Source organism: Phragmites australis, chromosome 5, assembly GCF_958298935.1.
Source record: "Phragmites australis chromosome 5, lpPhrAust1.1, whole genome shotgun sequence".
NCBI lineage: Eukaryota > Viridiplantae > Streptophyta > Magnoliopsida > Poales > Poaceae > Phragmites > Phragmites australis.
In genome coordinates this window covers 33660330-33682683 of record NC_084925.1, presented here as the reverse complement: position 1 = coordinate 33682683, position 22354 = coordinate 33660330, and the positions used below count along the sequence as shown (strand labels likewise).

Here is a 22354-nt window from a genome sequence, read left to right as displayed (position 1 = left end):
GCCATCATTGACTCGGTTTCTTCCATTAGTAACTCGTCTATTGTATAGTCCTAACCGCTAGCGTTCAACTTTATCACTAGCTCTACGGATCTTTATTTCTGGGAGACGCTCGACGTGAGCAGCCTGCTGAGCTACGAATGACCGTCGGGGTGCTGCGGAAACGATGACATCAAATTAGAGGAGCAGAGAATCTGGGAGATCAGTGGTAGGATCGGTAGTTTACAGATGGAATTGCTCTCGCAGAAAGCTGCCATTCTTCCATGGTGTGAACAGACAGATCCTGCATCCAGATTCGTGACTGATTGACTGAACATGTGCTTTCAAACAGGATTCGCATATATCCTCCAATCCTAGTATCCCAAGTTGCTCACCTTCGAATTACAAGTTGCACTTTACTGTCGACATTGCTTTGAGGAACTGCTCATTTGGCAAGCATCCAGAGTGGAAAATTCATAAGTAATATGCATGATCACCAGGCACCAGAGGCAGCTTTGGGAACGTGATATTTTTTTCTGATTCCCATAGGAACTTGCCTATGATTGCTGCAGAATTCTTGTAAAATTTCGGCCCAAAAATATTGAATTTTTAAGAGTACAAGCCCTTGATATCATCACATGCAAATTTTCTGTAACAAGGGAATGAGTTCGGAAGGTAAGTTTGTTGCCAACCAATGATCCACTGTGTAAGTAGCCATGGCCAAGCATGCTGACAGACTTATTATTCTCCTGTATGATTTTTTTTCTGGAAGATGGCTAGTTAAACAAGTATATCCTCGGCAACACTTGGTTTCATAAGACATGCTTATTCTGTTGTGATTGCTGCGGTGAGTTGCTCTATGAAGCCTTCATATCATCAAGACCAACACTGGCCTGCAAGAACAGCGGAGGGTAGACTATATCACAAGAGCGGACAACACAGACCAAAGTACCAAACCACTGAATCTTGAAATGAGAGAGGTCATACTAGAAACTCATGATTTTCTATGAGATAAGGTGAAAAGGTTGTGCAAAAGTTCTCAATATCTGCTTTGATGTCACCCGTTCTGCTAATGACCTCCATAAATTTATCTCTATTAGGAGCAAGCTTCATGGCGACCTGCCATCAACTCATATAAGCACCAAAATGAGAGAGCAAATAAAAGGGATACAAACTAAAAGTATGAAATAAATCTTAAAAGCTGGGCATGTTGACCCATTCCCGTAAAGAAATTGAGTAATAAAATATTAAAAGATTAGGATTTCAGTTGACATTTAATTGGCAAAATTAAAACTAAATAAATGACTATCTAATGTTTGCCGTCTCCAGCTGGCAATTATGACACCAGTCTGTTTTTTATTTTTAGTTTCTCTTCTTGTTTTTATTTTCATGTCTTGTTTTGTAAGAACTTCGGTTTTTATCCATCTAAATAGGAAGGTATTCTTAAAAGATGGGGAAGAAAGAGTAGATGGAAAAATTTGGATCGGTGAAGTCACAGATAAGAAAATTTGGATGAGACAGGCAAATGTCTTAAAGAATTTCTCAGAAATAGCAACAAATCAAAGCTGTTCTTCAGTCTATTATGCACTGATGTCTTGCTCTTTAGGTCCGTGCTAAAAAACGAAATGTCTAATATTGTTAAGTAATGGTTTAATAAAGAGCCAACCTATGGTTAAGACTTAAGACACAAAATAGTTCTCATCATGGGTGACTATAGTTTCCCCCTGATTTTGTGCCTAAGAAAATATATGGTCTGATGGAAAAAGTACAACTTTCTCACAGAATTACAAAATTTGGCGCAAAAATAATATCACAGAACTACAAAAATTGGTGCAAAAATAGTTGTAGTTCTATGAGAAAGTTGTAATTTGGTGATACTTATGTCAAAATAGGTGTAGTTATGTGATATGTGCCCGAGAACGCGCAGACAGCACGGCGGTAGTGCCTCCAATTGTGGGGTGGCCGGTCTAGGCTCGAACCCCAGGCTCTCGCAAAAAAAATCCCCCTCGCCACGCTCCCGGTTGTGCGCGGTCACTATGCGATAGGGCTGGTTGCAGCGCTGGCGTTCGGGGGTTTCTCGTCCTTAGTATAATGCCTCAGGAACGTCTCTCCCCAGGGGTCGAGGTTTTTTTATGTGATATGTGCCCTAAAAGTTATAGTTTTGCGATACTTATGTCAAAATAGTTATAGTTTCTTAAAATTTAATCATGGAGAAAACGAACTGTATCTAAACCTCCCATTTCCACAATCCAAAATTGATTATAATTTCTTGAACAAGAACCATTCAATAACTGTTTGCCTTATGTAGTTGAAATTCAATTGATTGTATGGATCTCATCTCAGAGTCAAGGATTCTACCGTAAAACTAGAACTGGCAAGCCAGCCATGAAATTTCTTCAGAGTTTTGGTGTATGAATCAGTGCAAGCTTGACTCATAGTCCAGTCCGGATGCTCAAGCAGGTTACGGAATAACTCAACAAGGAAATCCATGGCCCTGACATGCAAAATTTTGAGTAAATAAAAGTCTGATACTTGGAATGCTGATCAAGTTGCAACAAGAAGTGACACAATATGCAAGAGAATTGAAGCACCTTGTGAGCCATAGAAGTCCATTTGTGCAGCTTGAGGAACCTTTTGCAGTCTTGTTTTGGACTTCTTCCTGAACCATGCTGTACAAGTGCTCGTATTTTGATGGGTCTGAAGAGTACTTATTTTCCAGCCTCTGACAGGAGAGGATCAAGTCAGTTAAGTAAAATAACAACTTAGAACTCCAAGGGCTCTAGAAGGGAAAATCGCGCTAAGCAGGGGGCAGGTCTTTCTAAAGTATATATGAATTATCACAAACTGTGATAATTGAAGACAACATCAACAAACCACCAGTTATTTGCCAACACAAAGAATGGAAAATAACCTTTGAATAAAAATATGATAGTAATCTTGAAGAAAGAGTTGCTTACTGTGATATTGCCACTGATGTCACTCTTTACGATTGCCATAGCAGCTCCAAATTTATCTGGTATGCAACAGCAGAGAACAAAGGGAATTATTGAAGAATAACTTATTGTTTAAGCAACACGAGCAAGTAAGGTTCAATACAAAGGAAAACATGACCATCCATGGTTTAAGCAAACACAGAAGATATGCTTTAAGAACCAACACAAGCACCACATAGATGTGTGCAGAAAATCTGCAACAATTAAAAACTCCAAGTTCATAACGAAATAGGGGCCTTTACTGGATCCCGCATAAAAAATCATGGTGTTTTTACATAAAAGGTCAAAACTTGTTTAGACAATCAATCTGTCATGTGTAAGAAATAACTCAAGCCGTTCAGTGCTCCACCCCACCACTGAAACTAAGCATGGCAATAAATCACAGATTCAATAAAGCAATATAGCTACGGGTCTAAATCTCAAAACCTCATGCGGCTAACAGCCCAGCACCTCAAGAGAAGTAAATTCAGGGAAAAGACACAAGCGAAGCGAGTTACCCAGGACAGGCAAGATTTGTTTGCACACATCAAGGAAGGGCTTGGTGAGAATGACTCCATTGTCTGACTTGACATGCTTCATCCCTTCCAAAGAGGGAGTGAACACCGTCTCTGCCATCTCTCAACCTGCAAGAATCAACAATACATCAACCCATCATCACAGTCGCAGCAAATGGAACATGCTCACTGTGAGGCAGCAATTGCCAACATCCCATACAGATCTAACCTTAAACACCCAGCCATTCTGCCTAGACATGCATCGGATCAAACTAACCAAACAAGTAACTTTTGGTCTCCCACTGAATATAACCACGAAATCCCTGGATCAGACCAGACCTCCACGGACTACACGCACTATCGCCCACGAAAACACGGCAAAAATCAGCCAATCCGCAGACACAAAGCCCACAAGAGATGCGCGCGCTAACCTTTCATCGTGATTTGAAAGAAATCATACAAACAATCAGACGGATTGGTACTAACCGTTCACGGATTCCGCGAAAAAAGGCTCCCTTGTTTTCTCTCCGGCGCTGCCTGTCCGCGAGGAGACTGCAGGAGAGGTGGTCCGATCGGGGAGAGACGAATATATCCCAGCAAGATCGTTGCTTTCACTGATTCGGGGGAGAAGAAGATGCCGCGGCGAGGCCAGGCCACGCCACCATCGCCGTTCGGAATCTCTATGCCCCACTCCCGACTCCCGAGTCCCGATCCGTGTGGCTCCTACCGAGGCAAGCCAAGCTGGTCGACGCGGGCTTGTTGGCCCAGTTAAAATGGGCCTTGAGGGACCGGGGCGAGTTGGCCCAGTTTAAATGGGCCTTTAGGGCCTATTAACAACCCATTTATACCTTCAAAGTCCAAAGGCCCGTCAAACCCACCGAGCCTCTGACCTGGATCGGACGGCAAGGGATCCTCGTCTTGTGATCTAGCGGCACACCCGAACCCGCATGCCGCTTTATATACCGCTCCCAGCGCTGAACCCTAGTTCCTCTTCGCCGTCCGCACCCGCCTCGCCATCTCGCTCGCCGCTCCCGCTTCGCACCGCCGCTCGCCACCCCAACCGCCGCGAGGATGGTGCGTGGATCGCGCTGAAAGGTCTTGGTTCCGGCGGGTTCTTTGAGCGGCCCGGGGTCTGACTGGGGTTTTGTGTGCTTGTGCTTGCGTGCAGCCGTTCAAGAGGTTCGTGGAGATCGGGCGTGTGGCCCTGGTGAACTACGGCAAGGACTATGGCCGCCTCGTCGTCATCGTCGACGTCGTCGACCAGAACAGGGTAAAGGCCGAGCTCCCTCCTCACCGTTTGTCTTTTTCTTCGCTGTTGTGATGTTGATCTAGAGCTTTAGGAGTATGCTTTGTACTTGTGAGAAAATGTTAATACGTGCTGCCCATTCTGAGAAATGTAGGGATGTTTTACTGTATTTGGTAGCACCTGATGAAATAGCAATTGAATTTATCGAGTACTATGTTAATTAGCATTTGCTTTAGCGTTTATGCTGTTCGGCAAACGCCGGATTTAGAGCCTTGCTTTAAAGAAGTACCTGGGGGCTGGGGTAGCTTGGCAATCTTGTTTCCAATAATGAACTAAGGGATGGTGTTGTTATGAACCGATAGCCTTATTTGCATTCCTTAAGATTTAGTAAGAATTAAGATGATGTTTTAATAGCTCCACAATGTATGTTTGTGTTGCTGGTGCTTTTGTTAGCCAATACTTGTCCAGTCTATTACTGTATGTGTAGGTCATCTTGTTGTAGTTGGTTATGTTCTGATCTAAACATTCAAATTCTCATTGTCATGATGCTTTCTGTGAATCAGGCACTTGTGGATGCCCCTGATATGGTCAGGTGCCAGATCAACTTCAAGCGTCTTTCACTTACCGACATCAAGATTGACATCAAGCGTGTCCCTAAGAAGACAACTTTGATCAAGGCAATGGAGGAAGCTGGTAATTATCAATCTTATGATGCCTGCCTCTTCAACCCAGTTGTATTCGTAGCTTGTAGCTGATGCTTAATTGAATGCTTGTTATCCTTTTTTTCAGATGTCAAGGGCAAGTGGGAGAACAGCTCGTGGGGCAAGAAGCTGATCGTCCAGAAGAGGAGAGCGGCGCTCAATGACTTCGACAGGTTCAAGGTCATGTTGGCAAGGATCAAGGTCAGAAACCTCACTGTAAAATGTCAAATTCTTGTACAGGCCCTGTTTATATACCTTGCTTACACTTTGTTTTGCATGTGAACAGAGGGGTGGTGCTATCAGGCAAGAACTGGCCAAGCTCAAGAAGGCGGCCACGGCTTAGAATCCCTTTTTGGTGGATGGCATGTTGAGTTTGTGGTTCCATGTTGGATCAGAAAATCGTTTCGGTGTTCTTAAAAGCCAGATTAGTACTATTGTTTCTTGTGAACCTATTTCAAATTTTTATCAAGAATGGCTGTGCCCTAGAGATTGTCATGACTTTTGTGGAAGACCCAAGGTAGTTGCGATGCTGGGGTTTTGTCGGAGTTATTCATTGCGTGTTGCTGGCTATTACGAGTTGATATTAAGGGCATGTTTGGATAGCATGGGTTTTTGGAGCTTTTAGGTAGTTGGAGAAGTGATTGTGGCTGTTGAATTTTAGCTGTTAGTTTTGATAATAAATTTTTAGCTTCATAGCTCATCTAAAAACCAGTTAGAACTTATTTCTTACCTTTTTAGTTTATTTTAGTCACAGTCGTTTTGTCAGCTGTTTTTGGATAGATTTTTGTTTTTTAGAAAAAACTGAAAAAAGCCATCCCAAACGTGGGTAAGATTGTTCCGGGAACTGTGCCGTGGGTGTCCCTACGCGGCTGTTAACGCCCGGTTTTGAGCTTGCAGGATATTATTACTCTTCAGAATTAACATGATGTTTTGCGGTCTCTGCTTTGCTTTGAAGTGGTAGCTGCGCCAACTTACATATATGCCTACTTTCGATCGATGTGTCCATTCTATCCAAGTGTGTAAGTAAGTGCATGACAATTCACATAAGTTGGTTGATCATTTGGCCACGGCGATCCTGCCCGATCGCCTCGGGCCTGTCAGTCAGGTTCGCGACTTGGCGTTGCTCTTTCTAACAGGACGAGCCACTTCGCTCGGTCCGAGCACCATGGAGGGAAACGGCGCGCCGCCCGCCGGACCCGCCCATCCCTCTCGGGGCGCCGCGCGGGGCGGCAGCCGCCGCTCGGCTCGCCCCCCTTGCGCCTCCAATAGAAAAATATTGGAAAGGAAAAATACTTCTAACATGAATTTGTTCCTATGCAATAGTTAGGGATTCTTGACGGTATCTTAGCTGGAACAACCTGTTCTTCGTGAATACCCTGATTCTCTGCTACGGAGCCCGTAAAGGGGTTGTAATACTGTTGTACGAACAGCGGATGCTGGATATCTTACACATAGACTTGTTGAAGTAGTTCAACATATTATTGTGCGTAGAAGAGATTGTGGCACAACGGTGCCATTCATAGATCAATTTATTTTGTGGATTGGATTTCACTTGTCTATCTACGGTTCCCTTGTGTGTGCTCGGGATAGGTGTTTTGTATAAATGTTTCGCTGTATTATTAAGAATCAATCAGAGCACAGTGAGCCATCTTATTATCTTTCCGTAAAGAAAAACTATGGTGGATTTACTGATCTTTACATCAGTTGATGAAAGAGCCCAATGCAGAAAAATGCACGTTAGGTCTTTGAAACAGTTATGCACCAAAAACCTCGGGTTCCGTGGGGTAAATCCATTAAAAAGGGCAAATTTTAGTGGAGGGAGCAGCTACAGTTGGTGGGGAACTTGCTTTAGGAAAAAATATTTTAGTAGCTTATATGCCTTGGGAGGGTTACGATTTTGAAGACGTTCTTTGACCAGCATAGGGTGATGCTTTTCTTGAGCTTTTGAATCCACAAGTACCTGCGGAGGACCAAAAAACCACCCGACTTTGTGGGTCTATAACAGTTATAATGGTATTATTTTAGATTTTGTATTTTAATCTTTTAATTTTTATTTTAATAAGTAAAAGAAGTCAGTGTAGAATGGGGTATTTCTTTAGTGATTTTTTCAGCGGAGCCTTGGCTTGTCGTATCCGTCTGAATTTCATATTTTCGGATGTGAAAAGAAGTATAAATATCCTCATATATGGTTCTTATGGGTGGTTTAAGAAAATACGTTCTAATTACAAGAACTACTTTTTTATAGGGTACACTTTCTCTTTGTGGTATTCCACCTCTTGCTTGCTTCTGGTCCAAAGAAGCTCCCCCTCTTTTCCCCTCCCATTTCTCTCTGACACCCGCGCCACGTCGTCTGGATCGCACAAGCCGCTTGCATTGCCGCAAGACCGTAACCAGCTAGCCCTACAGGCTTTGCACTGTTGTGAAATGACATCCATTGTTTAACTTATGATCAATTAGCAAACTAACTATTATTAGCAATTACTATATATATATATATATGTATATATATATATGTATATATATATATATGTATATATATATATGTATATATATATATGTATATATATATATGTATATATGTATATATATATATGTAAACTTCTTTCATCAATAGATATAAGTATTGTTTACTCTCTATTCTCTTTGTCTCTACAATTTTACTTCCAATACATTATCAACAACGTGATCTACACTGAGCAATTAAAAACACAGAGAGGCACGAAGACCTCACCCAGAAGGTGAGCATGGTAAATCCATTTTGCCCCATTCATGGTATACCTGTATCTTCCTTCTTCTTCTTCGTTGTCCAACCACATCTTCCACGCCATTGCCGCTCTCGTCGTCGTCCACGCCGTGATACTGCTCGTCGCCGTTTTAGCTACCATAGCAACCCTGCAAGTGTCGCACCCCCCTGCAGCAGCCTCCCCTGCCGTCTGGCCACCGCCCTCACCGCCACCAGCCTCGCTGCCCTTGCCACCCTTCTCTTTTGATTTGAAGTTCGGGCACCTGCAGCACTGGCAACCGGTGTGGGGTCCTTCACGGCGGCGACTACCACCACGACTGCGATTGGGTCCGAACCATTGCCCACTATGGCAGCTCGTCGAAGTGATGTTCCTCTCTTCAACGGTACGACGGTGGTAGTGTCCTCCTCAGAGGAGGAGGATCCAGAGGAGTACACCCCGCTTACTCCTCCAACGAACGACGACGCCGCACACACCACTCCAGAGGATACCATCCTGCCTTCACCAACACCCACTGCTCCCTCCTCCGAGACGGCAGCACTGGTTCTGGTGCCCTCTAACGTGACGATCACTCACTGCAACTCGATCTTCAGGATCCGTCATGGTAGGAGACTCCCTGGAGCCATGGCGAACTATGACCCTACTTGTTCTTCTCGCGGCTTTGACCTCAACATGCCAGCCAGGACATCCTCCTTCACGACGGCCTTCATCGACTCCAGCCTCGATGTTGAGGAGGCGCCCTCTGACATGTCATCTACCTCGGCCTCCATCGATGTCACGTCGTCCACCTTCGCCTTCGGCACCGACGTCGGCACGATGATGGCACGACACAGCAATTAGAGCTTGACCACCGACACAATCACCGGATCCGCTCATGACGACACCAAGGCCACCCTTAGTGCTTCGACCCGCTACATCCTCTACCGCTTCACTACAACAGTAGCCAACCGTCGTCCGGGTCTTCGCTCGGGGTCGTGGGCTCCCGCGGCCCTCGGCCTCCCCTCCGACGGCACCTAAGCGGGTCTAAGCATCTCGCATGCATGGGGAAGCGGGCTTCAGGGCCCCTTCATGCGCGCATGTGAGGGGGGAAGGAGGCGGAGCACCCCAATGTCGGTGACCCACCGGTGGCTCTTCAACGACGTGGCTCCGGTGGCCGGCTGCGACGCGGTGCGGTGACGCTCGGCGCACGGCACGACGGCGCCCAACGAACGACACTCGCAATGAAGACCATGGCACATGCCGTCGGTGAGATGCAGCACCTGGGGGCGGCAACATGACTGGCGACCGACCCATCTCCACCGAATGATGACGGATCCGCCTCATACATGCGGCGACAGCTGGAAGGAATTGAGGGCGATTAGGGCAACCGCCTCCTGTCCCATATATATATATATGGCGCTGGGGTAGGGAGCCCGCCCAGGCCTTGGGCCGAAAGGCCTAAAAAGGATCGAGCCCAAGTTGTCTCAGTCCATAGGCTGAGAACTCCGGTGGACTAGCTATTTTTCAATAAACCCCTCGAGTTTCTTCATAATTATAACCACATCCACTATTTATTATTTTACGGTACTATCAATTCATATTTTAGCTCTTGTCTTTAACTATAATTGTGTTCAGTGATGTTTCATGTTGTAAATTGATGTTCCAGATCCTGTTTTATATGGAAATTTAATATGTCCCATGTGTTTGCCCTTGTGCACTCCCTATGGCATACCATTATATTTACAACTTTATCATTTTTTCTATTGAAATTCTATTTCTTGCAAACACGCTTATTAATTCAAGCAAAATTAAATAATGCAAAATAAGTGGCTACCTCCAATTAATATTTGTGAAACACAAGGTGATGAAATCAAGAATCTACTGCACATTTGCATATTATGCTCTATCATTTTGAGATCTACATAATGTCATTTTGACATCATGAGTACCTTCAAAGTTCCCTCCAAATATTCAATTTCGCATAACACAAGGTAGAAGGAATATAGGCATCTACTGACAAATGTCAGATTATGTCTCCTACTACTACAAGATTTATACCATATTTGGTGATTATCTTTAACGTGTTAGCTACATAATTTGAGATCTATACTACATAATTCAAGTCTCAACTTGACTTTATAAATTTTGCATTATTACAACATTACCATGATTCTTCAATTTACCCAAAGTGTAAATTCATTCAATCATTGGTCATTTTATAGGACAATCTTCCCGGGCTGAATTCTTCCCCGGCCCACCTATCCCTCCCCCTCTCTTCTTTCCCCACTTGGGACGCGCCCCTCTCCCCCACGCTGGCCTGTTAGGCCGAGCTGGCCCCTCCCCACCTTCACCCGCCGCCAAGTGGGCCCCGCCCAGCCGAGCCGACTCCCCGCCCCGAGCCGCTCCCCACCCACCTCTCTCTCTCTCTCTCTCTCTCTCTCTCTCTCTCTCTCTCTCTCTCTCTCTCTCTCTCTCTCTCTCTCTCTCTCTCTGCACGGGCCCGGGACAAGCCAACTGACCCGAGCCGCCGCCCGCCAGCTCTCCTTCCTCTTCCTCCCGCCGCCCGAACCCGACCGCCCCAAATCCCGTGACCATTTCAAATCGGCACCACCCCGCACCTTAACTCGCCAATCAAAGCACATAGCCGAGATCCCCGCCCCTTATTCATTCAATTCCGATCGTTTCCCCCTTGAATGGCCCTCTAAATCGTGGAAACCGCCGCACTATTTCCAATTAGGGCCGTCGGCCAAATCGCTTCAAATCTGCCCGATTCTCCCCTTGCCTCAGATATTTAAGCCGACCATTGACTTCCTTGCAACATTCCTCACCCCTTTCTCCTTTTCCCCCTCTTTTTCCCACGTGGAATCGCCCTCGGCGCCATTGTCCTCTTCGCCACCGGTGAAATGCGCCGCCGCCCTCTCTCTTCTATTCCGAGCCAAAACCGGCCATTCTCACGTGCTCATTGACTTCGCAGGACCCCAAGGAGTTGATCCCGGAGCTCGCAGTCGTTGTTGAGCCGCCAGAACACCGTCCCCGCCGTGACCGAGCATCGTCACCCGTCATTCTCCGTCGCCAGCCACCTTGCAACCTCTTCCGTCGGCGCGAAGCCCACTGTGAGAACCCCTGTGCTCCCCTCTCTCTTATGTGCTTTTCCCCGTCAAGTTTCGAGGCCGGACGCGCATTTTCATGCGAACTCCAGCGAAGCTTCGGCCGTGCGTCGCCTTCGGCCGGCCACCGACCCTATGCAGCGCCGCCGGCCCGAGTTCAAATTCCCCTCCATGACCCTGAGCCGTCTGATCTTGATCTAGTAGTCCAGATCGCGTACCCCTTCATCACTTCATAACCGGTCCACCGTGGACATGGACCGGCCTTTTAGGCCGTGGACCATGAGCCCGTGGACATTTTCATGAGCTTTTCCATTGAAAAATAATCCAGTTTTGATTTATGACATCATAAATGGAATTTTTATTATAAAATCAATTCAGTTTATTCTCTGAAAATCAAGTAAATTTTGCAGTTAGGCCCCTAAAACTTCAAAAGCTCAATACTTTTTACTCGTAGCTCCGATTTGGGCCATTTTCATGCCCAAATATTCGTAGCGACATGTAGAATCTTTTTATAGGGTTTTTACCTAGTTTTAGTACTGTATGGTGTACTGTTCTTAGATTGTTTCCTTGTGTGCTTTTTTCAGTGTTTCGCTTAGGAGGAGAGCAGTTCGGTAATCTCCAAGATCAAGCTTTCGAGGATTTTGAGAAACCCTCCACCGAAGGCAAGTGTCCTTGAGTATTTCGCCCCTATTTTAGGATTCATGCGTAGATGTTTACCCTTCAAATGCATGCTTGTCTAAATTCAAATCCTATATTAGGGTTTACTAGTTTTTGAATGACTATTCCTTGTCACCGTTGTTAAGTCATGATATAAAATGGGTAGAATATGCTAGTGCAGTTGTGGTTGGAAAAAATGTTAATATTGACTAATGACTATGCAACAAGAATTGAGAAGGGTAATTTGTAGCAACATGGTATAGCGATGCCAACAGAATGGTTGTTTGATGATGGTGCGGGAATGCACATGTGCCGGTAGTGCACAGTTGGTTGTGGTTGTTCCTGTGTGGGCTCCTAAAGACCGGTTCTTGAACATGTAACTAAGTTATTTTCGCACAACCACGAGACCGATATGGGTACGACCTGGCCAACTAATTAGCCACTCCTCTGATTCTGTGGCATCGTTGGACGGTTAAGTAGCACAAGAGGGGGCTTCTACACCGATAGAATCGTCTGTTAGTGGTGAAACCTCAGTAGGTGCCTGTAGGTTAGTGGGAGCTTTGTAAAGGCCTTGTAGTGAGACGCCGACTTTACACTCCAGAAATGTGAAGCAATACGGGAATCATGACTCGTGAGGAAAGCTGTGCAAACTCTGCATTGTATCAAACTGATCGATCAGCTGTGCTCACGAACAAGAGCGAACTTGGACTTCCTTAGGATTAGTTGGGATCAAGGTTGGTATGGTTGGTCGGGTAGCTGGGTAATGAAATTACCTGGTGAGTCTTGGTAGTCGGATGGAATCCGATGATTCAATCCTTTTGTCATGGTTGTGTATTTACCTAGTAAATAGGATGCCTGATGTTGAAGTCATATGTCATAATTGCTTAGTGCAGTTAATATGTGTCTATCCTTTCCTTGACTTGAGCCCCATAGCATGTTTTCCCTACACTTGCGGAGTACATGTTTGTACTCACACCCGTTGCCCCTTCTTTTGCTTCCCCTTTTGCTGATCAGAAGCCATCAATGAGGCTACTACCTTCGAAGAAGACGACTTCGACCCGGAGTTGCTGTTCTAGACTGGAGTGCCCCCGGTCGATGCCTGTGGAAGAATATAAGCCCCATTGGCGCTGAAGATCTCTTTAGTTTCCGTTGTGTTTTCTTTTTGACCATCGGGTCCTTTTGTATTAAGTTAAGTAGTGTTATTGTAATAATGACACTGTAATGATACACTAATGATGTAAGCGTATGTATGAAACTTGATCCTGGCATACATGTGTTGTGCCTGATTTGTTCCTTTAAAACTAGGTGTTATAGAAGTGGTATCAGAGCTGTGTTGACCGTAGGATGCATCCTAGATAGAAAGGACATGCTAAGGACCTATGTTTGTACATACTAATTTTGTAAGATTGTTTCCCTTCAGTTTTTCCCCTCCTTGTCTATTGCACTTTACAAAATTGTTGCTAATTTTTTGTCTTCTTCAAAATTTTAGATGGCTCGCTCGAAGATCACTCCACGCACCCTGCTGGTGCAGTCTGGAGGCACCAACCCCCAGCTGAGTTCTACTCCGACAGACAGCTTGTCGTCTACTTCGCCCGCACGCTGTGGTACCTGCTCCAGGGACTTGGCTACCACAACGCTCCACTCTTCAGGGGAGTCAGAGTTTCGCTTGGAGACCGTGGTTACTCCTGGTCAGTGGAGGTGACCATGTTCGAGAAGCCCTCCGATAACGGTCTTCACCGAGTTCGCCGAGTCCACACCGTCGTCGCCCTCAGGGCTACGTTTGAGGCAGGGATTGAGGACGCTGCTCGCCAGGCTCTGGCTATTCTCTGCAGGGAGAACAGACAAGACCTCCGCCACACCCAGTTCGGGAAGTTCCCACAGCGCTAGTCAGGCAACCTGGAGGTCATCTTCGCGCCCGTCAACAACGAGCCAGATCTCTGTTTGAGAGAGCAGGTCCGCCTCGCCGCCGCCCTGTACGCCGAGCTAGACAGAGCACTCGACGAGCTGGAGGATATGCACCAGCGCCACGCCGAGAACGAGCAGATGATCCGCGAGCTGGAGATGCTACTGAAGGACCCTGACCAGATCCCTCTCCCCGAGGAAGCTTCCCCAGCACCTGTGGCTGCACTGCCCTGCTCCCCTCCATGCAAGAAGCTCCGTCAGGCAGATGCAGCAGGCCATTCATGCACAGCAGGCAAAGAGTAAAGTCGAGCTAGGAGGATGTCCCTAGCTGAATAAGTCATTTAGTCTCGTGGGTTCTAGTTGTATGGTGTCGGTTGTGCTAGTGTGTGCTTAGGCCTGAGTCTATAGTGTGAACCTTGTTATTAGTTAGATCTTTGATTGAGTGTTGGTGTGATGTAGGGGTTCCCCTCTACATTGCATCAGTTAATATTATAATAATAGTTGGGAGTCCTTTCCTTCTGTTTCTTTCTGTTCCTATCTGTTCTTTTCTATTCTTGTCTTGCTTTTTCGCCCTTGCTTTTCTCTTATGCTCCCCGCTCGTACCCTAGTTACCAACAGATGGTGAACACCAGACGCAACAGCAACGTCAACAACAACACTAACAACAACGTCAACGACAATATCAACGATAACGCCAATGACAACGCCGCCAACCAGCGTGATCTTCCACCCCGCCACCTCTCATGGATGCCAATCAAGTGATGATCATTCTCCAAGGCTTGGTTTAGGCTATCAATCAGCAACCCCAAGCTCAGCAAGCACCACCGCAGCAACCGCAGTCCAGGCTCAAGACTTTCTTGAGCACTCAACCACCCACTTTCTCTCAGGCAGTGGAGCCCATGGAGGCAGATGACTGGCTAAAAACCATAGAAGGCAAGCTACAGATAGCTCAATGTAATGGAAGGGAGAAAGCTCTCTTCGCATCTCATCAACTGATTGGACCAGCTCAAGAGTGGTGGACGGCTTACACAGCCGCTCACGAGGATCCCCAGGAAATCACTTGGGCAGAGTTCCGGAATAATTTTCGTGCATGCCATGTCCCCACCGGTGAAGTGAAGCTGAAGAGGAGGGAGTTCCTCAGTCTGAAGTAAGGATCCATGTCAGAAAGGGAATACCTCACCAAGTTCACCCAGCTCTCTCGCTACACCCCCAATGACGTGGATACTGATGAAAAGAAACAATATTGCTTTCTGGAGGGTCTCAACGCTAGTTTACAGTATGCCCTCTTAGCCAACGAGTACTCTAGTTTCCAGAAACTGGTGGACAGAGCGTTCATCATGAAGAAGAAACGTCAGAAGGTCAGTCTTCTAGCAGTAACACCCGACCCCGCTTACACCCTCCTGTCGCCGGCCCTATGTTCCGCCATGGACGGCAGAATCAGCAACAGAGGCCACCACAACACATTATCCTGAACATAGGATATAATCCATTTGAATGGACAATGCAGCTGAATTCTCCTCACGTGCTTTCAATGATTTTGTATGGCCGTAGGAATCCAAATCCAATATTCAGTACCATACATCCATACTCAAAATGGTTTTGTTGAATCTCTCATCAAGAGAGTCAAGCTCATCGCACGACCATTATTACATAATTGCAACTTACGAACTTCATGTTGGGGTCATACAGTCTTACACGCTACTGACTTAATTCAATTGTGACCAACTACATATCACACAGCTTCCCCGCTACAATTAGTACGTGGAAATCCACCTAGCATTTCCCATCTACGAAATTTCGGTTGCGTTATATATGTATCGATCTCACAATCGCAGCGTACACCAATGGGCTCACACAAGAAATTAGGGATCTACATGGGGTATAACTCTTCATCAGTTATAAAATACCTTGAGCCCCTCACAAGGGGCCTATTTATAGCCCGATACACTGACTGCATATTTGATGAGGAGCATTTCCCGTCATTAGAGGATATTTCAAATACCAGAAAGAATATAACGAAATCAATTGGAAAGCCACAGACATTTCCTCCTTAAATCCACATACTCAAGAATCTGAACTCCAAGTTTAAAGAATCATCAATTTAGAGCATATTACAAATAACCTGTCAGATACATTTACTGACAAAAAAGGTGTCACCAAATCCTACACTCCTGCTAGGAATGTGCCGGAAAGAGTGGATGTAGCAAATAAAATCACTCAACTCCCAAATCAAAATAAGATTAGGAGAAGTACGTTCACAAAGGATAAAGCTTCTTACAAGCTACCGTGGAAACAGAGGAATATCTCCTCTAAAATAGTAAATACAAATCAACATCAAGTTGAATGACACCCGAGGCTTTTAGATACTATACATCCAGTGGATGATCAACATTCACATCCTAGCTTAACTATGCACACAAATATTGATGTTGGGATATCGAAACACTCTGACTCTATCGTAATGGGAAATCATGATGGGTTGAAAAGGGTAGATGAATTTTCCATCAATTATATTGATTCTGGAGAATCATTTGAGTGAAAGACTATAATTATTGATATTTACTTCTCCTCAAAGATTGCACATGACCTTCACAATGATACAGATCCCAGACCATGGCAGAGTACTGCAAGTACTCGAACTGGACACAATGGAAGGATGCAATCCAGACATAATCGCGCGCTCTCTCTAAAAGGGAGGTATTCACATCAGTAATACCTACTACTCATAACATCTTTCCTATGGGATATAAGTGGGTATCAATCCGCAAACGGAACAAAAATAATGAGGTGGTGAGATATAAAGCGAGGCTTGTAACACAAGGGTTCACGTAGAGAACCCGTATTGATTTCAATGAGACATATTCTCCAATAATAAATGAAATCGCATTCTGATATTTAATTTCATTGGCAGCTCAAAATCATCTATCTATGCAGTTGATGGATGTAATGACCGCATACTTATATGGGTCACTTGATTTGGACATATATATGAAAGTCTCCGAATGACTAGACATTCTGAATCCAAACGAAACCGCAACATGTATTGTCTAAAGCTTAAAAAGTCATTATATGGCTTAAAGCAGTCGAGAAGAATATGGTGCATTTGACTGAAAGAGTTCCTTCTACAAAAAGGGTACTCCAACAATGATGATTGTCCATATGTTTTCACAAAGAAGTCCTCAATGGGATTTTGCATAATCTCTGTATATGTTGATGATCTGAATATCATTGAACATACAGAAGATATAGATGAAGCGCGTAATTATCTAAAGATGGAATTTGAAATGAAGGATTTGGGTAAAACCATATTTTACTTAGGTATACTACTCGAGCATCTTCCTTCAGGTATTCTAGTACACCAAGCCGCCTATACAATATGGATAAATCATATCCATCCAAAACTCCCATGGTTGTTCGATCTCTTGATATGGAGAAATATTCATTTAGACCACGGGAGAAAGGAGAAGAGATATTGGAACCCGAGGTTTCTTATCTCGGTATTATTGGAACGCTTATGTATCTTAGAAATTGCACCAGGTCTGATATTGTATTTGCAATGAACTTACTAGGTAGGTATAGCGTTGTTCCAACTAAACGTTATTGGGCGGGAGTCAAAACTATCTTTTGATGTCTCCAAGGCACTATAAATCTTGATCTTTTCTTTCAAATAAAACAAGATATGAATATAATTAGATACACTAACACTGGCTACTTATCATATCCCTACAATGTCAGATCACATGTAGGATTCATGTTCTTATATGGTGGAACAACTATTTTATGGAAGTCTTCAAAACAGACTCTTATGGCTACATCCACAAATCATTTAAAATAATTGCATTATATAAAATATCACGTGAACGTGTGCCTTTGCAAAATGATAAACCACACAAAACAATCATGCAATATTGCTTCTATTAAATCACCAACTATTATCTATAAAGATAATTTTGCATGCATTACTAAAATACAAACAGGTTATATAAAGAGCAATATAACCAAACATATTGCCCATAAATTATTCTATCCTCATGAATTGTAAAATAATATAGAGATAGAAATCTTGCAAACTAAATCATGTGATAATCTCGCTGATTTATTCACTAGATCTTTACCAACTTTCATATTCTAAAAATATATTTACGTAAATGATGTGTGATGACTAAGAGATTTGCAAGTTCAGAGAGAGTTGATCTCTGAACAATAACTTATCTATATTATATTGTACTTTTTTTCTTTACGAGTTTCTCTTGCACTGTTTCTTATATAAGGTTTTTAATGAGGCAATATTTACTTTATTTCTTCTATTTTCACATGTGATTTTTTGAAAGTTTTAATATGATCCATAGATTATAGTTATTGTTCTCTAAACTCACCAATGAGTTTTTCTATTTAGATTTCTCATATTTGCTTTAATAAATAATAACCAATATATGTCATATCATTTTCTACTTACATTTTCTCATTAAATTTTAAAAGAGTTTTAATGATATATCAACATTTTATTTTTCTCCTCATATTTTCTCATAGGGTTTTTAGAAGAATTTCAACCATTAATTTTCAAATAGGATAATTGATAGTATTGTGAAACGACATCTATTATTTAACATATGATCAATTAGCAAACTACATATCATTAACAGTTACTAAAGGAGGGACACCTGTTGGGGACAACCAACCACCCTAACAGGTGCTTTGCCAACCCTCCATTATATATATATATATATATATATATATATATATATAGGACACCTATTCTATACTCCTAGGAGTATGTACTCCCACATGCAATATACCACCTAAACAAACACTTTATACTCTTTTATCATTTTTAGTATATATATATATATATATATATATATAAACTTCTTTCATCCATAAATACAAATTATTATTTACTCTATTATCTTTGTCTCTACAATTTTACTTCCAATACGCACAACCTCCTGCCCTTCCCCTCGCGGCGCCGCCACCAATCGGCGCTCTCCTCCCATCGGGCCCTTCCCATCTAACACGCGCGCCTCTTGCAGTCTTGCCGCGGAAGCGCTCCAAGCAGTTCTTATCCTGTAGCCATTGTCGTTCTCCTCCCATCTACTGGACTGCCTTCGAGTGGAGATCCGTCCAGACTTATTGGTTTTGCTGGTAAGGAAGCCCTAGCCCCCCTAACCCTAGTCCGGCGCATAATCCTAGTAACCTGCGCCGCCGCCGGCCGGCCCGCCGCACCGCCACCGCGCATCCTCCTCCTCCGCTGCCTGCCGGCGCCGCTGCGCCTCCCCGTTCCCCGCCTGGCTGCCTCCGAGCTCCGACGCCGCCTCCCCGGGCGCCCGACGAGGAGCCGAGGAGGAGCAGCCACTCAGCCAGAACCTGACCTGCGCCGCCTGGCCGCCGCACCGCGCATCCTCCTCCAGTCCTCCTGAGAAGTCCCCCACCTCCTGCTCCGCCTCCGCCGTCTGCAGGCCGCGGTTACGATGTTTATTCAGAAGTTCAGATTTGTTCATTCAGTTACCAGTGTTTGTCTACTTGTTTTGGTGTCCTAAACACCAGCGTTCCATTGCAACAGAAACTAGGAGGCCGGCGCGGTCCGTTCCGCCTGCGCGTGCGGGCGGCTGACCCCTCTGGTTATCGATCTGCCTCGCAACGAGGACTCGAGGAGCCCATGGACATTGTCGTCCTCTTCACCGGATCACCAGGTCAGAACTTTGCAGTTTTCCCAGTTGTCTGTGCGACACTTGTTATCTGCTCTTCTTCTGATTATGAAAGGTGACCGGTTCCGGTTGATCTTAATGATGAGAGTAGAAGCCTGCATACTGTGTGCCATAGATCATATGCTAGCTGCACTTTTGTAGTTTCGAATTTTCTGTGAGATCAGTAAAATAGTTGCTGGATGACAGATCTTCAGTAGATCATAATAGCTTACTGATGACAATATAAACTGAATCTTGCATACCGTGTAGCATAGCTCATATGTTCAGAGTACTTCTATAGTTTGGAATTTGCTGTGCAAAAAGAGATCAGTGAATAGTTTCTACATGTACATATTTTCTTGTAGCGTGGAATCATGTCACAACTAGTGAAAAATTTAGTATATAGTAACTAGCACCCCCCTCCCCCCGCTTCATTCCTGGGTCTGCCACTGCTATGAGCAATCGAATTGTTGACTGTGATGGATTATCTAATTTTGTGTTGCAATCGAATTGTTGGTTATCTGATCTGTGATCAGAGGCCCGAGAGACATCGCTACAATCTAAAAAAGAAAAGAAAAAAGAAGGAAATTGCCTCACGTTAAGTCTGTCCCTGCCACTTAAGCTGTTTGAATCTAACTTCTCCATACCTGATAAGCTCTTATTGTTTCATTTCACCTTTGATACTTAATTACGAATGTTCCTTATACGCTGGAATACTATAGTGAGTAAACATCCGTTTTGTTTCAGCTGTGATGAACCGATGCCGGACAAATGCATGTTTGAGCACTGAGATGTAGTTAGCTTGTTTCTTTGGAGCAAAACATTGCAATACATTATGAAGAGTGGCGATGGAAATCGGATCAGGCTTCAACCAAAGTGGAGAAAAGTTGCCTATGGGGGAAGGCAGCCTGGCTACGATGACAACTACACTGACGAGTCGTTCCTCGAGGAGATGGTCATGAATGCCAGTGTCGTCAAGAGGGACCTTCTGAAAGTGATGATAGACTCTGTCTCCATATCGCAGTATCTCTGCATCGTCGCTCTTGTGGTTTCAACATGGACCCTTACACTAAACTTGGTCATTGATGAGTCCACTCTTCTCAAACTAGATGTTGGTCTCCTACTGGTTGGGTTCTCGGTCCTCTTGCTCACAACTTGTCCGTTCTCAGTGCAGCTTCTCTCGAAGTATGTCCTCAATATATCATTCTTTATCAGTGGTCTTTATGTTCTAGCACCAATTTATCATACCCTGACTAGGTCCATCAGTTCAGATTCAATATGGGCACTTGCTGTGACTCTTCTGCTAGTTCATCTCTTTTTGCATGATTACTCTGGCTCAACGATAAGACCTCCAGGTGCGCTCAACAACCCGAAGTTGACCAGCAACATCTCCTTGAATGCATCAATAGTGGCATCTGTCCTTGTGGCTTCGCGTCTGCCATCTAGGCTGCATGTCTTTGCAATCATGCTCTTCTCTTTGCAGGTCTTCCTGTTTGCACCCCTCATTACGTTCTGTATCAAGAAGTACCACTTTTGGCTTCATCTGCTATTCTCCTTTGCGCTGATGGTTGCAACCCTCAATGTCACATACCGATTGCATCAGATGTTCTTCATTCTACTGTTGGCACTTCTTGTTTTTATCTCAATTGTTTGCCCTTACTGGCTTATAAGGATTCAGGAGTACAAATTTGAGATCAACGGCCCTTGGGATGAAGCAAAACTCTGCTTTGATATAACTGAGTAACAGCGCAAACAAGTGCAGAAGATTGGTTTGATTGTATCTATAGCTAATGTGCTTCAGTCGTCTTAGCATATCATGTGGATGTATACACTCTCAACAAATTTATTTTGTTACCGTGACTATTACATGACGTGTACTTTTTGCTGGAGTATTATTATTTCTGGTGTTATGCAATGATTCAGATGTTAAGCACTGCTTTGTAAGCAAAAACTTATCCTTAATCCCTTTTGCTGATTGGCATATCTATCGAGATGAAAAGGCATTTTTTTTGTGAGTTGTGACTTTGGTTGTTTTTCCTATGTTGTGTGTGCGCGAACATGGTGATGAAAGTAACAAAATCATATGATACTGAACTACTAAATTAGTATAAGAAAAAAATCGTCTATTCTTATATTTGATCATGCCCAAGGAATTACTGCTGAATCCAGTGAGTCACGATGATTCTTGTAAGATAAGGTGCGACTCATTCTGGATCTTTTAATGTGTTCCCAAGAGATGGGTGTACAGCTCTAAAATTGCAGCGCACTGAAACACATGTTCTTGAGACTTGAGTTGCTGGATAATACTACGTTTCCTGCAAATTGCGTTCAAGGAATGGTTCAGGCTAGGACTAGTTCATTCATCGTTCTCAGGGATTTATATTTCAGTGTTCGCCCACATTGATAATTTCGGTATTTCGAATATCAGAAACTGCCAAAAAATTCCGAATTCAAACTCATGCAAGTACTTGCCTCTGTTGTTCCAAGGAGGGAGGGAGAAAGTGGTAGTAGTACTCGACTGTAAAATAAACAGCTTCTACTGTTATGGTGATAGTAGTAGTTACTGTTAATTTTTTTAGATGAAGTGAGTCGACAAAACGCTATATGATTTACTGACCTAGAGCTTACAACCTAATCTTTGTTTAGTTAGGAAAGATAGAACCAGAACAACAAAAATCTTTTTCAGCTGAAACTAGTCCCAAGTACTAACCGTCTTTCGCGAAACTACTTTCTCATCTTTACGTTCCAAACTGTTTCTCAAAATTGTTGAACGACTCGTCCAAACAGAGTATTTCTATAAACTTATTTTAACAAAATAACAACTGAATTCAATTTTTTTTAAAAATATTAATAAAACATGTTTTCTGAAAACTT

At 43.9% G+C, this 22354-nt stretch overlaps 3 protein-coding genes across 9 annotated transcripts; 2 read left to right on the top strand and 1 right to left on the bottom strand.

The window, feature by feature from the left end:
* Positions 1-577: 577 nt before the first annotated feature.
* Positions 578-4176, bottom strand: LOC133919348 (glycolipid transfer protein 1-like). The gene is made up of 7 exons (XM_062363720.1): positions 3950-4176; positions 3467-3592; positions 2934-2989; positions 2568-2698; positions 2335-2470; positions 964-1095; positions 578-869 (listed from the first exon to the last, which is right to left on the bottom strand). Exons 2-7 carry the CDS (start codon positions 3582-3584, stop codon positions 834-836), a joined length of 609 nt encoding a protein of 202 aa, XP_062219704.1. The 5' UTR covers positions 3585-3592; positions 3950-4176; the 3' UTR covers positions 578-833.
* Positions 4177-4396: 220 nt separating this feature from the next.
* LOC133919345 (large ribosomal subunit protein eL14-like) lies at positions 4397-5905 on the top strand. 2 transcript variants are annotated; one of them, XM_062363718.1, is made up of 6 exons: positions 4397-4537; positions 4632-4733; positions 5273-5356; positions 5387-5402; positions 5499-5611; positions 5697-5905. In XM_062363718.1, exons 1-6 carry the CDS (start codon positions 4535-4537, stop codon positions 5751-5753), a joined length of 375 nt encoding a protein of 124 aa, XP_062219702.1. In that variant the 5' UTR covers positions 4397-4534; the 3' UTR covers positions 5754-5905. The 2 variants fall into 2 exon arrangements, with proteins under 2 accessions (XP_062219702.1, XP_062219701.1); XM_062363717.1 differs by having other exon boundaries at positions 5273-5402.
* Positions 5906-18702: 12797 nt separating this feature from the next.
* LOC133919344 (phosphatidylinositol N-acetylglucosaminyltransferase subunit C) lies at positions 18703-21346 on the top strand. 6 transcript variants are annotated; one of them, XM_062363716.1, is made up of 3 exons: positions 18703-19486; positions 20228-20665; positions 20747-21346. In XM_062363716.1, exons 2-3 carry the CDS (start codon positions 20316-20318, stop codon positions 21222-21224), a joined length of 828 nt encoding a protein of 275 aa, XP_062219700.1. In that variant the 5' UTR covers positions 18703-19486; positions 20228-20315; the 3' UTR covers positions 21225-21346. The 6 variants fall into 6 exon arrangements, with proteins under 6 accessions (XP_062219700.1, XP_062219699.1, XP_062219697.1 ...); XM_062363715.1 differs by having other exon boundaries at positions 18704-18938; positions 19357-19486; positions 20228-21346; XM_062363713.1 differs by having other exon boundaries at positions 18704-19258; positions 19357-19486; positions 20228-21346.
* Positions 21347-22354: the final 1008 nt, after the last annotated feature.